The 16,183-nt window shown below is 44.4% G+C and overlaps 1 protein-coding gene across 1 annotated transcript in view; it reads right to left on the minus strand.

Annotated features, from left to right (window-relative positions):
• The window catches only part of HERC2 (HECT and RLD domain containing E3 ubiquitin protein ligase 2), a 156,464-nt gene that overhangs the window by 109,630 nt on the left and 30,651 nt on the right, over positions 1-16,183 (minus strand). The window contains exons 12-19 of the mRNA XM_019628905.1: positions 14,370-14,521; positions 13,060-13,217; positions 12,866-12,979; positions 10,572-10,823; positions 5,201-5,394; positions 2,236-2,436; positions 1,260-1,488; positions 991-1,115 (exon numbers count right to left, since the gene is read on the minus strand). Of these exons, the coding sequence (XP_019484450.1) occupies positions 991-1,115; positions 1,260-1,488; positions 2,236-2,436; positions 5,201-5,394; positions 10,572-10,823; positions 12,866-12,979; positions 13,060-13,217; positions 14,370-14,521 (1,425 nt within the window). The remainder of the gene's footprint in view (positions 1-990; positions 1,116-1,259; positions 1,489-2,235; positions 2,437-5,200; positions 5,395-10,571; positions 10,824-12,865; positions 12,980-13,059; positions 13,218-14,369; positions 14,522-16,183) is intronic.

Consider the following 16,183-nt stretch of genomic DNA (forward strand, 5'->3'; position numbering starts at 1 on the left):
TACTTACAATTTCATTTATGTGACATTCACAACTGCCACAAATAATTTAACCTGAGGGAGGCAAGGGAGTGTCCTAACTTCGAGTGCAAAGGGGCACAAAGGCACTTCCTTGGGTGATGGAAATGATTTACAACATGATCAGGATAACTGTCAAAATTGATGACACAAGTACAGAGTTAACAGGAGAGGGCTTGTGAGCCAGCAGGATGAGACAGGCAAAGAGTTAACAGGAGCGAACTTGTGAGCTATAAGGAATGAGCTTAAACCTTTACCGCTTAGCTCTGAACCCCCCGGCTAACACTGCACCTGCAAGCTGACAAGCACCTTACATTCATCATCGGTGAGAACAGAACGGTTCCCAATCGCAACGGCAGCCCCCCTGCAAGCTGACAAGCACACTACACCCTGCTTAGAAAAATATAAAACCCCAGCACTCCTTCTCATCGGTACAGCTGTCTATTCTTCCCTCTGCCCCTGGCATCTCCTCTGCCGGTGTTTCTGACTTCTACCCATCGCGGCAGCTGTCTCTATCAGACTCTGCCCTGGCAAACTCCTTTGGCCAGTATTTCTCCTCCAAGCAGAAACCTGTGGCAGCTGTCTTCTGTAGACACTGCCACTGGTGGCTCTCTCTCTCGGCTCGACTTTCAATAAACCTTTTTTTGCTTTCCTACTTTTCAAAGTCTCGTGAATTCTTTTACTTTCTGACAACCAGGGGTAATTATAATCCAATACAAAGATCATTTAAATGGACACTTAAAGTGGGTGCATTTTATCATACTTAATAGCTCCATAAAGGTTTTTAAACTAACAAGACTTTTAACTACAGAAAATATTTAGATGTTACTAAAAGTTTTGTGATTCAGTTTTTCAATCATTCTAGCAAAACGGTGTTATTTCTTCCCAAGTCTGAGTATGTATGGTGTTGCAATCTCAGCTCACAGCCGGGTAAAACTGCCCCTTGGGCTTGTGCGCACACACCCAGGGCCATACCTGAATTTCGGCAGTAATGGCTGCATTCAAGGCCGACTCTAAGCCTCCATCAGCCATCAGGCTGCCTACCAGAAGATCAACCATGAATCGACGACCAGGGCTTATGTTGACTTCATTGCCTGAAACTAGAAAAAGGAAAAGTGTTCTTACCAATGCGAGGGAAGCGCCAGCCCCTCCTGGGGCATTCCTGCCCCTGCCCCACCCCCGCCGGGCTCCCCTGAACAGGGCAGAACAGAGCCCCAGGCTGGCCCCGCCCCCTGCCGGCTCACCTGCGCAGGGCAGGAGAGCAGACAACGCACGGGCCCGCTCCTCTGCGGTGGGAAGCAGCACGGACCACCCACTCTGCAGCACGGCCTGGGCAGCCATCTGCACAGTACCCAGCACGCCCGCACTGCTGGCCAGGGCCACAACCGTCTGCTTCAGACTGTTGAGGAGGACGCTGCCCAGACCTAAACCAAGGAACTCTGGGTCAACCTGGTGACTAATGGCAGCATGCAACTGAAAGGACAAAAACAATTTTCACTTAGAAGCCCTAAAAACGGTGGATTTCAAATCTTATCAAAGATTACATAATACCTCAAGTTGAGTTTTATTCAAATAATAAAGGACATGATGGATCACACAGAAATCCTTGTATCATAAAGGTGAAAATGACTTTGTCAAGAAAAACTGTTCTCTTGACATTAAGTCATAGGATTTTATTACAAAGAAAAATATGACCAAAGAGTTCAGCTGTACTTTTACTTAAAAAATAACAAAGAAAAAGGAAAAGAAATATTGTGGGAGCGTTTCTTACATTGACCGTTTTTACACTTAAAGGCAGCACACCGGAGGGAGCCACACTGACTGGGTGGCTCTCACAGCCCGGGGAGGAGACTGGCCAGCGCACCCAGCGGTGCTGCCACCACCCACTGTGTCACCCAGTCGCTCTCCAGTCACAAAAACAGTACATTCAAGATCGGGGCTTTGATGAATGCTAGCACGCTGATTCTGGCAGAAATGACACAACCCAACATACTCTCACCTGATACAGAGATTGATTTCCAGGATAAACAAAGATAACCAAGCTGAATTTTTAAGCCCCATACACATTACATACAGTCCATCATAATCTTACTTTAAAACACCTTAAGATTTTCATCAGCAGTTTATTTAACTGGCTAAAACCTACACCCTTCAAAATCATAACTATGATAACAAACACATGAGACACCTATAAGAGGCGGGGAGAGAAGTCATTAACACCTGAAGTCGAAGAAGACTCAGCGTTGCCACGGCCACGCACTCTTTCTCTTGGGGTGGGGGCCAGTCAGCGGTGCCATCCATCCCCTCACTCACTTGACGCAGGAGGAGGTCCAGCTGCTCAAAAGTCATTGAGCAGATGTCCACCACAAATGGGACCCGGAGGCCAATGGACCACTCAGAACAAGATGACCAGGCAAAACTCTGGAAGAAACACAAGAACCAAAAATGAATGTATACGTTCAGCTATTAGTCTGTTCCATCATCACGATGAGAGTCACCATTCTGAATGATGAAAATGCCTTCAATTATTACTTATTCATCCCTCTGTCACAAATGCACGTGTACTTTCATGGTTGTCTAGCTCACATGCTATCGCTTTCCCATTTTCTCTCATTTCACTACCCTATCTCCTTTTGCCACAAATAAAAAGGTAACATGTTTTTAAGAAACCTTTTCACTCTCAAAATTATTAATGCATATCAGCGAATCCACTTGAGAGTTACAAAAAGGGGGCCGGCCAAGCAGCTCAGTTGGTTAAGAGCTCGCTCAAGAGTGCAAGCGCTGCGCAACTAGCAGTTCGATTCCTGGCCAGAGCTGAGCTGCCGCTGAGCTGCCAATAGGTGGCAGGATGGCTCAGCTTAAAAAAAAAAAAGAGTTACAAAAGGAACTCTAAGAAGACAGAGCAAGTTCAGGTGCGTGTACTGCAATCGTTAGCGCTACCATAAAAAACACCACAGAGACAGACAACTCAGTAAGTTAAAACAGAATACTGAAAATTATTCAAATAACCCAAAAGAAGTCAGGCAGGAAAAGGTAAAGGAAAAAAAAGGGAGTAAACAAGAAACCAATAATGGTACATATAAATCCAACTTATAAATAATTGCATTAAATTTAAAATAGGGTTGGCCAGGATATGGAGAAATTAAAGCCCTGTGCAGATCTGGCAACAATGTACAAATCACAGCTGCTGCAGAAAACAATATGGCAGCTCCTCAAAGGTCTAAATATAATTCCCACAAGAGCCAGCAATTCTGCTATAAACATACTTTTGACACTGAAAGCAGATACTCCATTATCTGTACACTAATGTTCATAACAGCATTATTCACAATAGCCAAAAGTTACAAACAGCCGATGTGCCCACTGACGGAGGAATGGAGAAACACAATGTGGGATATACATACAATGAAATATTAATAAGCCTTTAAAAGGAATAAAATTCTGGTACACAGTAAAACACGGATCAATCTTGAAAATGTTATGCTAAGCGAAATGAGCCAGACACAAAAGGTCAAATATTACATGGCTCCACTTATATGAGGTATCTCCAACAGGCAAATTCATAGAGACAAAGATCTGAGGTTATCAGGGGCTGGAGGGAGGAAAAATGCAGTTATTGTTTAAATGGCTAGAGTTTCTATTGGAATCATGGAAAAGTTCTGATTACACAACATTGTGAATATACTTAAGCCACTGTATATTTTATCATAATTTTTTTAATGATCCAAAACATTAACATTAAAAAATTGATTTGAGCTGAAAATAGAAATGGACAAATCCACATTTATAATTGAACACTGCCCTCCTAGGGCAGGACAAGAAGAAAAATAGCAAAAACAGAACTAAACAATGCCATCATGAACTGGCCCTAAATGACATTTATAGAACACTTTACCCAACATCAGCAAAATACACAACACCAAAACATATCCTCTTTTAAAAGACACACACAGAACATTCACTCAGAGAACACATCCTGAGACAGAAAACAAATCCAGAAGAACTGAAACAGTATAGTCTGTTCTCTAACCATAATGGAATTAAACTAGAAATCAATAACAGATAACAGAACAGTCTCCAAACACTTCGAAGTTAACACACTTAATAATCGATAGGTCAAAGAGTTTTCAAGAGAAACCAGAAATATTTCCAACTGACCAAAAATGAAAATATATCAAAATATGTGCGTGCAATTAAAGCACTGATTAGACAAATTTATAGCATCAAGTGCTTATTATATTACAAATGAAAAGGTCTGAAATCAACAACCTAAGCTTCCTCCTCAATAAAGTAAAAAATGAGCGAAGTGAACCCAAACCAAGCTGAAGGGGGGAAAAAAGGGAGCAAAAACCAATGAAATTGAAAGCAAAAAACAAAGGGAAATTAATGAAACTTAAAAGCTAGTTCTTTGAAAAGATCAACAAAATGGATAAACCCCTAGCAAAACTGATGAATGAGAAATGGAAGGAACACTTTTTATGAAGCCAGTTTTACCCTGATAAAAAGTCAGACAAAACAGCATAAGAAAACCACAAGCATTGATGAAAGAAATTCTCATCAATGTATCAGCAAATCAAACCCAGCTATTGTATATTTACAAAAATAATAATACACCACAACCAAGTGGGAATGCGAGGTTTGCTCAGTACTTGGAAACCAATCAATGTATTCCATCACATAAACAGACTAAAGAAGAAAAAGTACATAATCAGATCATCTGAGAAGAAAAATCACTTGACAAAATTCAACATCTATTCAGGATAAACAGAAAACTTGGACACATTAGGAGGTAAAGGAAATGTCCGTAATCTGATAACAAGGAATCTACCAAAAATTCCACTGCTAACATCGTGGTTAGTGCTGAAAGTTGAATGCCTCCCCTACAGTCAGGCATCCGGCCAGGAGGTACCCTCTCACCACTCCTACTCCACACCATATAGGAAGCCCCGGCCAGTGCAACAGGCAAGGAAAAGAAATAAAAGGCATACATATTGGAACAAAAGAAATAAAACTGTCTCTACCCCAAGGAATAGACAGTGAAGCTCCTAGAACCAATAGATGAGTTTAGAACAGCCACAGGACATAAGGACAACACATACCAGTCAGTGGTATTTCTACATACTAGCAATAAATGATGGGAAATCAAAATTTTACAAGACACCAAACCAAGCTATATAGGCAGTACCTGGGCAGGTCCGCAGGCAATCCCAACTATGTGTTTGGTATCCAGCCCTGGCAACGCAGCAGGCTCGGGCTTGGTCACATGCAAGGTGTCGAAGTGCTGGCACTGGTCGTTGCTCCCCCAGCTGTGGACCTCGCTGTCCTCAGTCAGAGCCAGGCAGTGGGTGGAGCCTGCAGCCACATCAATCACCTTCTTGCCTAGGAGGAAAGAGCAGTGCAGATACAGCTCCACGCCTCTGACTTCTGTTGCAATATTTATACCAGGCCACTCAGGTCAGAGGCACTTACTTAATGGCAACTTCTAAAGGATGATTCATTGCTTTAATATACACAATTCATCAACTATTTTATTAAAACCCGCTATGTTTTATTAAGATCTACAGCTAGACTAGGTCTAGCTGTAGAATAACAGCTGTAGAACAACGCTAGAGTTTGAAAAGAATCTTATTTTTTCCCTCCTTATTCAGATTTTCATCATCAGAAACAGACAAGTGTATTTTTAATTAACTATTAGATCATATTCTCCTGTCCCAAGGTATAACCATGCAAAGTATTCTCTTTTTTTTAATAAGACTGTTTTTAGAGCACTTTTAGGTTCACAGCAAAACTGAGAAGGCACAGGTTTCCCAAATGCTCCCTGCACCAACACACCCCCATTATCAGTCATTCATTTTTTTTAGCGTGGGGATGTCCAGTTGTTCCAACACCCTTTGTTGGAAAGACTATCTTTTCTCCATTGCCTTTGCTCTTTTGTCAAAGATCAGATGACTATATTTATGTGGTTCTATTTCTTGAGCTCTCCTCTATTCTCTTCCTACGATCTGCACTTCAGCCAATACCATACACTCTTGATTACTGCAGCTTTCTAGTAAGTCCTGAAGTTGAGTAGTGACAGTCGGTCCAACTTGTTCATTTCCTTCAATACTGTGTTGATGATTCTGGACCTTTTGCCCCTCCATGTAAACTTTAGAATCAGTTTGTCAATATCCATAGAATAACTTGCTGGGATTTTGACTGGGATTATACTGAATCTACAGATCAAGTTGGGAAGAGCTGTTTTGGAAGGTTATTAATTATTGATTCAATACCTTCAATAGACACAGGCCTATTCGGTTCGCCTATTTCTTCTTGAGTGAGTCTTGGCAAATTATGTCTTTTAAAGAATTGATCCATTTCATCTAGACTACCAAGCTTGGAGGCACACAGTTGTTCATAATATTCCTTTATCATCCTTTTGATGTTCGTGAGATCTGTAGTGATGGTCCCCTTTCATTTCTGATATTGTAAATCTGTGTCCCTTCTCATTTTTTCTTAGCCTGGGTAGCAGTTTATTGATTTTATTGATCTTTTCAAAGAATGAGCTTTTGGTTTCATTGATTTTCATTGGTTTCTGGTTTCCAATTTCATTGATTTCTGCTCTAATTCTTATTTCTTTCCTTCTTACTCTGGATTCATTTGCTATTCTTTTCTAGTTTTCTAAGGTGGAAACTTAGTAATTATTTTAGTTTTTACATTCATCACCACACATAATTACAAATGTTTCTTCTTGGGCTGGCAGAGTGGTTCAGTTGGTTAAGAGCCTGAACTCTGAACAACAGGGTTGCCAGTTCGATTCCCACATGATCCAGTGAGCTGTGCCTGAGCTGAGCTGCTGCTGAGCTGCCAACAGGTGGCAGGATGGCTCAGCTGGTGAGAGCACATGCTCCTAATGACAAGGTTGCTGGTTTGACTCCCACATGGAATGGTGGGCTGCGCTGCCTCTGCCTCCGCAGCCAAGATTGAACACGGCACCTTGAGCTGAGCGGCAGCGAGCTGCCGATGGGCAGCAGGATGGTGACTGGACTTGGAGCTGAGCTAGCTGTGCCCTCCACAACTAAGACTGAAGGACAACTTGGCTGTTCCCCTTCCCCAAGTCCCCAAATCTGTTCCCCTTCCCCAATTCCCCAATAAAATCTTAAAAAAAAAACCAAATGTTTCTTCTTGTGATGACAGCTTTTAAGACATATTATCTTAGCAACTTTCAAATATACAATACAACATAGTTAACAAATTAACTATAGTTACCATGCTGTACATTGCACCCCCAAGACTGATTTATTTCATAACTGGAAGTTTGTACCTTCTGACCACATTCACCCATTTTGCCCACCCACCAACCACCGCCTCTAGCAACCACCAATCTGTTCTCTGTATCTATGAGTTCAATTTTGTGTGTGTGTGTGTGTGTGTGTATTCCAGATGTAAGTGAGATCATACAGTGTTTGTCTTTCTCTGACTTATTTCACTCAACACAACACTCACAAGGTCAATCAATCTATGGTGTCAAAATAACAGGATTTCCTTCTTTTTATGTCTGAATAATCTTCCATTGTGTATATGTACATCTTCTGTCTCCATTCATCCAGTGATGGACATTTAGGTTGCTTCCATGTCTTGGCTGTTGTGAGTAATGCTGCAGTGGACATGGGGTTCAGGGACCTTTTCAAATTAGTGTTTTCATTTCCTTCAGATAAATATCCGGAAGTGGAATTGCTGGGTCATATGGTGGTTCTATTTTTAATGTTTTGGGGAACCTCCATACTGTTTTCCATAGTGGCTGCACCATTTTGCAATCCCACCAACAGTGCATAAGGGCTCCCTTTTCTCCATATCCTCTCCGGCACTTGTATTTCTTGTCCTGTTGATGACAGCCATTCTGACAGGTGTGAGGTTATGTCTCGTGGTTTTGACTGGCATTTCCCAGATAATTTGTGGTGTTGAGCACCTTCTCATGTACCTGTTGGCCATCTCTAAGTCTTCTTTGGGAAAATGTCTTCTGCAAGTTTTTTAATTAGATTGCTTGGGTTTTTTGCTACTAAGTTGTATAAGTTCTTTATACATTTTAAATATTAACCCCTCATCAGATATATTATTTACAACATTTTCTCTGATTCAGTACATTGCCTTTTCATTTTGTTGACTACTTCTTTTTTTTATGTGTAATATATTTATTGAAGGATTTAAAACCAATCAGAGTATAAACAGGAAATGGCTCTATTCTTCTTTTCTAATCACTGCTTTTAACTGTGTTTTGTCAACTCCTCATTTCCCCGTTGGATACTGGGGTCCTTTAAGATCAGGACCAAATTCTAGAATCCACAGCTCAGTGATTAAAATGCTCTCACATTTGGTATTCAGGACAACTGTTGATGATTTCCTTCGTTGTGCAGAAAGACTACTGATTTCAAATCTTTCTCCTTTTCTAATACATGCATTCGGTATTATAAACTTCCTTCTAAGCACTGCTTTCACTGCATCCCACAAATTCTGATAAGTTGCGTTTTCATTTTCATGTAATTCAAAATACTTTAATATTTCTCTTGAGATTTCTTCTTTGATCCATGTGTTATTTGGAAGTTCGCTGTTTAATCAGCATGTCTTTTAGTATTTTACAGCTATCTTTCTGCTACTGATTTCCAGTTTGAATCCATTGTGGCCTCAGAGTAGACGCTGTTTGCTTTTCGTCTTTTAAATGTGTTAAGGGATGTTTTCTGGCCCAGACCGTGGTCTACATTGGCGAGGGTCAAAGTATTCTCTGCATGGAGAAAGTTTTCTAAAATGAAACCTATTTTTCTACATAATTAAATGATATAAATATAAAGTACATTTTTTTTTCTATTTAAATAATGCTATCAAAGTGTCGTATTTTTGCTTATTAGGAAATCTAAGATGACCAACACAAGGGGTGTTTTCAGAAATGTCAACATATAAAAAACAATTCAGCTGAGGACCAGCCGAGTGACGCGTTGGTTAAGAGCTGGCTTGGGACGCCAGAAGGCCCCGGTTCTGATCCCACATATGAGGGCCAGTGACACTGCCCTCTACAGCTAAGATGCTGAACAACAGCTCAACCTGGAGCTGGGCTGCCATGAGTTGCCAGCAACTGCGTAGGCTGCAGTCCCTGCTGCAGTGGGTTGCCATGGGCTACCGTGTGTAGCCAGCAGCGAGCGTGAGCAGCCAGCAGCCGCCATGAGCGGCCGTCCAGAAGCCGGCGACTGATCTGCCTCGCCCGGGAAGAGCGCAATGATGGTGCCAACTTGGGCCAGTGAAGCAACGTCCTCCACAACTAGACTGAAGAACAACAACAAAAAAAAGGATAGCAACTTGTCTGTTCCCCTTTCCCCAATTCCCCAATAAAAATCTTAAAAAAAAAAAAAAAATCACCTGAAAAATTCTACTGTAGTAAAGGAAACGATTTTTTCGTAAGAGCCTATCATGAGTTATCAACAATAACCAAAGCCATTGTATTAACAATCATTTAAATACTCTCATAGCAAGCTATCTCTATATCTAGTAAATGTAGCTGAAGAAGTGGATTTTTTAATAAATGAAGGAAATAAAAACAAGAAGGCAAATGAAATTTGCTATAACATACTAACAATTGTATTACTCTACAACTTATCTCAGAAGTTTAGAAAATAATAAACACCACATGAGCACACAAAACTTCTAGTCATCAAGGTCTTAAAATGTTCTAAAATACAAATGATGGGGAAAGGAGCTGGCACATTCCACTTAAAAGTCTTACTTCTGAACTTTCTGGACAGAAAAGCAAAAACAAAGAATCCAGCTCAGGAATACAGCAAACTTCACCCTCATGCCCAATACAAGGCCTGTTTAGTGAATGAAGTTCTGAACATAGCCAGGCCCGTGTGTCTACACTCTGCCTATGACATTTTGGGGCTGCAACAGCAGAACTGGGTACTTGGGACAGACAGCAGGTGGCCCTCAAATTGAAAATACTTAAGTCTGGCCCTTTAAGAAAAAGTCTGCCCATCCTGAGATCCAGCCCTCCAGGGTAACCAATCTCCCACCCTTTGGGAGGCACCTGCAAGGAACACCTACGTGCCGTGGCCCCATTTGTCCCCTCTACTAGAGTGCGTATGGGGTGCTCTCAAACTGAACAAGCAGAATTCACTCACCAAGGATGGGTTCAAATGAGACCACTGCCAACAGAGCCAGCCCACCCCATACTTTGCTCCCCCAGCACCGTGCAGTGTTGGCACTCTTCAGTGTCCACTGGGTAACTATAGGCGACCTCACCAAACAGGCAACCTCACGGTGGCCGGCTCACAGTGATGAATGCATGGGTGCCAGCCACAGAAAGAACTCTCCAGTATTGGTAAAACTGAATGCGTTTCCAATTAAATGTGGTAATTCTAGGCCATTTCGTAATATACACAAACCACTTTCCATGTGTTACCTATACCTATCAAAATGTGGGGAAAAGCTTCTAATGCCAGGTCACTCGTGGAATGTCAGGTGAAGAAAACAGAAAATTGCAAAGATTATGAGGAAGCAGCACCACAGGGTCTGAAAAGCACGTCCACACTCACCTTGAAGGCCCTCCAGGAGTTTGGGGTAACGGACGTGCTCCTCTGTCCCATGCCCAAGTCTCTGGTTGTCACCTTTCCCCCATGAATACACTTGGCCATCTTTTGTCAAAGCCACAGAAAACTGACTTCCACATCGAACTTTGATGACATCCAAGTCCTGAAGCTTTTCAATCAGCTTTGGCGTTTTGCAGCCATCACTACCACCTCTGCCCAATTTCCCATAGTCGCCATCTCCCCAAGACCACACTTGACCTAAAAAATACAAATGCATTTAAGTAAAAATAACTACATCTTAATGGAATTTTTAAATAGCTGAAATTAATCAATGTAACCGATAACATGCAAATCTAGATCAAATGTATATAGTTAACACACACAGGTGGTTACCGACCAAATGAAATCTAATTTATACTTCAGGTCGATACAGAAGCAATTAACAAGTGGAAAGCTTGGGTTTTCTTCCTGTTTTAACTGAGCAAATAATAAAGTCCTGACATTACTGGTTTGAGCTCAAGGACCGTGCTTCAACTAAGTACTAGACACAGAACCAACGCTGCCCTGCCTCCAGAGCTCCATACTAGGCTGGGCACAGCAAATGGCCACTCGGCCTGCACACTCTGCTCCCAGCATGCTGACTACACATCAACCATATGATTGTATTTATTTCCAATAACACCTGTTTATTTAATTAAATATTGCATAAAGGAATAGAAAAAAATTGTATTCCTGTGGGTTTTTTACTCTGAAGCCTAAGCTGAATAATTTGCAGAAACTCAATAAAAGAGAATTACAAAAACAAAAAACCTGCTAAAGATGAGAAAAATCAAAAGAAATTAGGTTGCCCCATATGCGACAGAGTTCCCATTCTATTTCAAATAATCTAAACAAAGATCAGCAAACTTTTTCTTAAAGGTCAGAAGGTAAGTATTTCTAGGCTTTGTGAGTGATATGGTCTCTGTCACAAGCTACCAACTAGGCCACTGTCACAGGAAAGCAGCCACAGATAATATGTAAGTGAGCTGGCGTGGTTGCGTTCCAACGCTATTTGCAAAAATAGCCAAGCCCTGACCTAAGAAAACTGTAGACGATACACTGGAAGGTGGTCGATGACAGCTCCATGGCAATGTCAACCCCACAGACCAATACATAAGGACCAGAGAGCGTGTGTGTGGACACTCCTGCACTCTGGCTGCAATGCCTGCTGGACCCACAGCCCACCTGCAATCCCCACTGTCACCATGTTTTCAGGGCCAGGCTGCACAGGCCAGGATGCTTCCTCTGTAGCAGTCAGTTCCCAACCTGCCACTCAACCTCTGCGGGCAGCACAGGCTGAGGCCCCCCGCTGATTAACAGACCGCAGATACAGCCAAATATAGTTTAAAACACCACGTGATTATAACTATCGAACTTGATAGATGTACCCTAAAAATAGTAAAATAGGTACAACCTTGCTCATGAACACAAATACAAAAGTAGAATTAAAAACAAGTAAACAGGGGCCAGCCGAGTGGCGCGATGGTTAAGAACTGGCTTGGGACGCCAGAGGGCCCTAGTTCGAATCCCACATATGAGGGCCAGTGACGCTGCCCTCTACAGCTAAGATGCTGAACAACAGCTCAACCTGGAACTGGGTTGCCGTGAGTCGCCGGCAATGGCGTAGGCTGCAGCCACTGCTGCAGTGGGTTGCCATGGGCTACCATGTGTGGCCAGCAGCCAGCATGAGCGGCCCTCAAGCCACCGGCGACTGATCTGCCTCACCCAGGAAGAGCGCAATGATGGTGCCAACTTGGGCCAGTGAAGCAACGTCCTCCACAACTAGACTGCAACTTGTCTGTTCCCCTTCCCCCAATTCCCCAGCGCTGTTCCCATCCCCCAATTGCCCAATAAAAATCTTTTAAAAAAAAAACCAGGCAAACAATGTAGCGTCCATCATACTGTAGAAAACACAGACTGAGCAGGGTTTACCACAGCAAGTTAAGGGTGCTGAGTGGTAGGAAACGTAATGCCAACCAGAGACGGTTTAGAACATCGATGATTCCATCTTAACTCTCATTTTTTGGTTAAAAAATAAAATGCCCACATAGGAAGGATGGTAGCTGTTAACTGGCTCTCAGCCCTGAGCCACACAAGGTCCCAGTCCTGGAACCTCTGGACCTATGCCAAAAACACCTTTGCGCACACCCACCTAAGAGGCGGCTGGTGGCCGCCTCAGGGTTCACTCTAGGCCCAAGCCATGGCTCAGGGAAGCAGCCCTGCTCCTCCCAGCTCCCACGGGCAGCATGGGCCTCACATACCGTTCTCAGTCACGGCCAGGGTCTGGGCATCCCCACTCCCGCACGCCACATCAATGACTTTCAGCCCTTTGAGGCCAGCCACCAGCATCGGAACGGCCTCGTCCTCACTGGAACCTTCAAACATAGAGACTGTCATCAGTGCAGTCCCTCCGCAGGCCCCTCCCAGCACACGCCCCACCAGACCGCCTGCTCACCATGGCCCAGGCGGCCGTAGTTGCCCCGGCCCCAGGTGTACAGCTCGCCCTCAGCAGTGATGGCCGCGCTGTAGGTACTCCCACACGCGATGTGCACCACGTGCTTCCCAGCCTGCTTCCCTGAGAAGGCGGAGATCACCTTGGGCTCTTCCAGAGGCCTATGGACAGAAGGGGAGGCGTGTGAATGCCCGAGCACTGCCCACGAGCACACATGCATTCCTGAGAGTGAGTTCTCGCCTTCCTATTCAGGTTTGTTACGCAACAATTAAGGAAATAGAGGACTCCAACCCCGAACACCAGCATGACCTTTGTCAAGTGAGCACCCAGTGCCAAGCCTGGCCCCCAGCAGGAATAGTGAGCAGCATCTGATAAGGGCGCACATGGTCAAGTCTACAGCAGCTCTGCTCACAGTGGGCCAGGACGGACCCCTCTGCCACAGGAAGGGACTGTTGACATGCCCAGTGGCTTGCTAGTAGAACAGCCAGAAACAAAGTGCCACGTCATGACAGAGGAGATGGAGGGGGGAGGAGAGGGTCCAGAGAAGCAGCGGAGGCTATGGTTTTTACCATCTAAACCCTCACAACACTGTCCAATGGGGGTGTATTTCTGCAGGATGCCAGCACACGGAGGCATCACTCTGCATCCTCAGTCTGGGGTTCTCCCCAAAGATGTCTGCCTCCCCCACAGTGCAAGCAGGCCAGCCTCCCTCGACTGCAGCTGCCCACGCCCTGCTCACGGGGACCCTGAGGTGGAGCTGCACCTTCAAGTTCACCCTCGGGCCAAGTTTTCTCTCCCAGACCCCCCACAGCAACACCGTGCAAGAGGGCTCCTGACCTCCACGGCAGCTCCATTCTCGTTCACAGCCTTGCATTCAGAATGACCATTTTGTTGTATTTGTGGTCTCTCACAATAATCTAAAGCTCCCCCAGAATAGGATATTAAGAAATATTGACCTTTGTACCTGAGAGAATGACAGTATGGTTCATTTTGGAAAGGAGGACCTTATCTGATAGAGAACCGCTGAAGGGCCTGGGAAGGAACAGTAGAGTGGGATTTCCTTCAGAAAGTGCTGTGGTTGGCTTATGCAGGGGGAGCAAAAGCTGCAGGTGAGGAAGCTGGGTGAGAAGCGCATGGAGGCTGCCAATGTCACCCTCTGTGCTGTGGGCAGAGCTCCCCAGGCATCCACCAGGGGCTGACACTCTGGGCAGCCCTGTCCATCCTGACCCTGCCTGTGGGAACCTTTGCACCCTATTTTGGCTAGAACAACACAACAGAACAGCATGTCAGTTACGGGAGTGCGCCGTACGTACACGGTGTCCCCGTGGCCCAGTCGTCCGCCGTCCCCGCAGCCCCAAGAGTACACCTCTCCGGTGGCTGCCAAGGCCAGGTAGTGGTGACCATCAGAATGGGCAGCAATTTTGACAATGTTTCTGGAGGCAAGACCCTGGACCAGCTGTGGGGCCTAAAAGGGTTAAACACAGGAAGACAGTTACTAGTGAGCAGTGCAAGTTCAACCAACATAGCCTGACTCTCGTCATCTCTGTATCTCACCCTAATAACCCTGCTCACACTGAAGCAACATGAGCATCTGGCAGTTGCCGACCATGTGTGACTTGGGGGCCGCGTGCATGGCCACCCACAGCTCGAGGAGACGAGCACGTCCCAACTGGCAACCATCCCCACAAGGCGCCATTCTTTCACTGTTACCTCATTGTTACTGCCTGGCCCCCGAAGTCAAATGAGTTTATGCCTGCAAAGTCAGTTTACAAATGGGAATCCTGGATGCAGTGAGTGTCACAGCCAGGAGTCCTTAACCTTGGCAACTAAGAAATTCTGCCTCAAACTCTTGACAACGGTATGATTAAGATAATTAAGCATGACTGATAATACAAGGTGTGATCAAACAATACAGAATGTTTAATTAAATAAATTATTAAATAAAAGACAAATTGCCACTAATTTCCCTCAAAATATTCCCCCTCACTTCGAACACACTTCTCCCACCTTTCTTGCCACTTTCTGAAGCAGTTCCAAAAGTCCTCTTTCGTGAGTGTCTTCAGTTGCGCTGTTGTGGCTTCCTTGACGTCCTGAATCTTTCTGACTTTGGGGAAGAGCCAGAAGTTGCCAGTGCCAGATCCAGTGAATAAGGTGGGTAAGGACACACTGTAATGTTTTCATTTGACAGAAACTGCCATATACCAGAAGTGATGTGTGACACAGAGCACTGTCATGGAGGATGATTTACGGCAAACATTAAAACACACCTTCTCACACCTGATTGACTGCACCAAACAAGTCAAAACTTGTCACACACTGTTCTAAGTTGAACTAAGGTTCAATGCACCACTTCCCATATTGAAGATCCCTGCCTTTCCAAAGAATGGCACTCGGCGGCAACACTCACCATATTTTTTTATTACAATGGAATAGCGCCATGTCACACATCACTTCTGGCATGGCAATTTCTGTCAAATAATAGTAACATTACAGTGTGTCCTCATCCACCTTATTCACTGGATCTGGCACCGTGCAACTTTTGGCTCTTCTCCAAAGTCAAAATAACCATGAACGGTAAACGTTTTGAATCAATTCAGGACATTGAGGCAGCCATGAGAGCACAACTAAAGACACTCACGGAAGAGGACTTCCAGAACGGCTTCAGAAAGTGGCAAGAACGATGGGATAAGTGTGTTTGAAGCGAGAAAGAGTATTTTAAGGGGGACTAATGGCAATGTGTCTTTTACTGCAATAAGTTTTTTTTTGGTTTTTTTTTTTAAAGATTTGTATTGGGTAATTGGGGAAGGGGAACAGACAAGTTGCTCTCCTTCCGTTCCTCAGTCTAGTTGAGGAGGACGTTGCTTCACTGGCCCAAGTTGGCACCATCATTGCGCTCTTCCCAGGCGAGGCAGATCAGTCGCCAGCTTCTGGACGGCCGCTCACGGGGGGGCGGCTGCTGGCAATACACAGTAACCCATGGCAACCCACTGCAGCAGTGGGTGCAGCCTATGCCGTCTGGCGACTCCAGATTGAGCTGTTGTTCAGCATCTTAGCTGTAGAGGGCAGTGTCACTGGCCCTCATATGTGGGATACGAATTGGGGCCCTGTGGCATCCCAAGCCAGCTCT

The sequence above is a fragment of the Hipposideros armiger genome, unplaced genomic scaffold, assembly GCF_001890085.2.
Source record: "Hipposideros armiger isolate ML-2016 unplaced genomic scaffold, ASM189008v1 scaffold_814, whole genome shotgun sequence".
NCBI classification, from domain to species: Eukaryota; Metazoa; Chordata; class Mammalia; order Chiroptera; family Hipposideridae; genus Hipposideros; species Hipposideros armiger.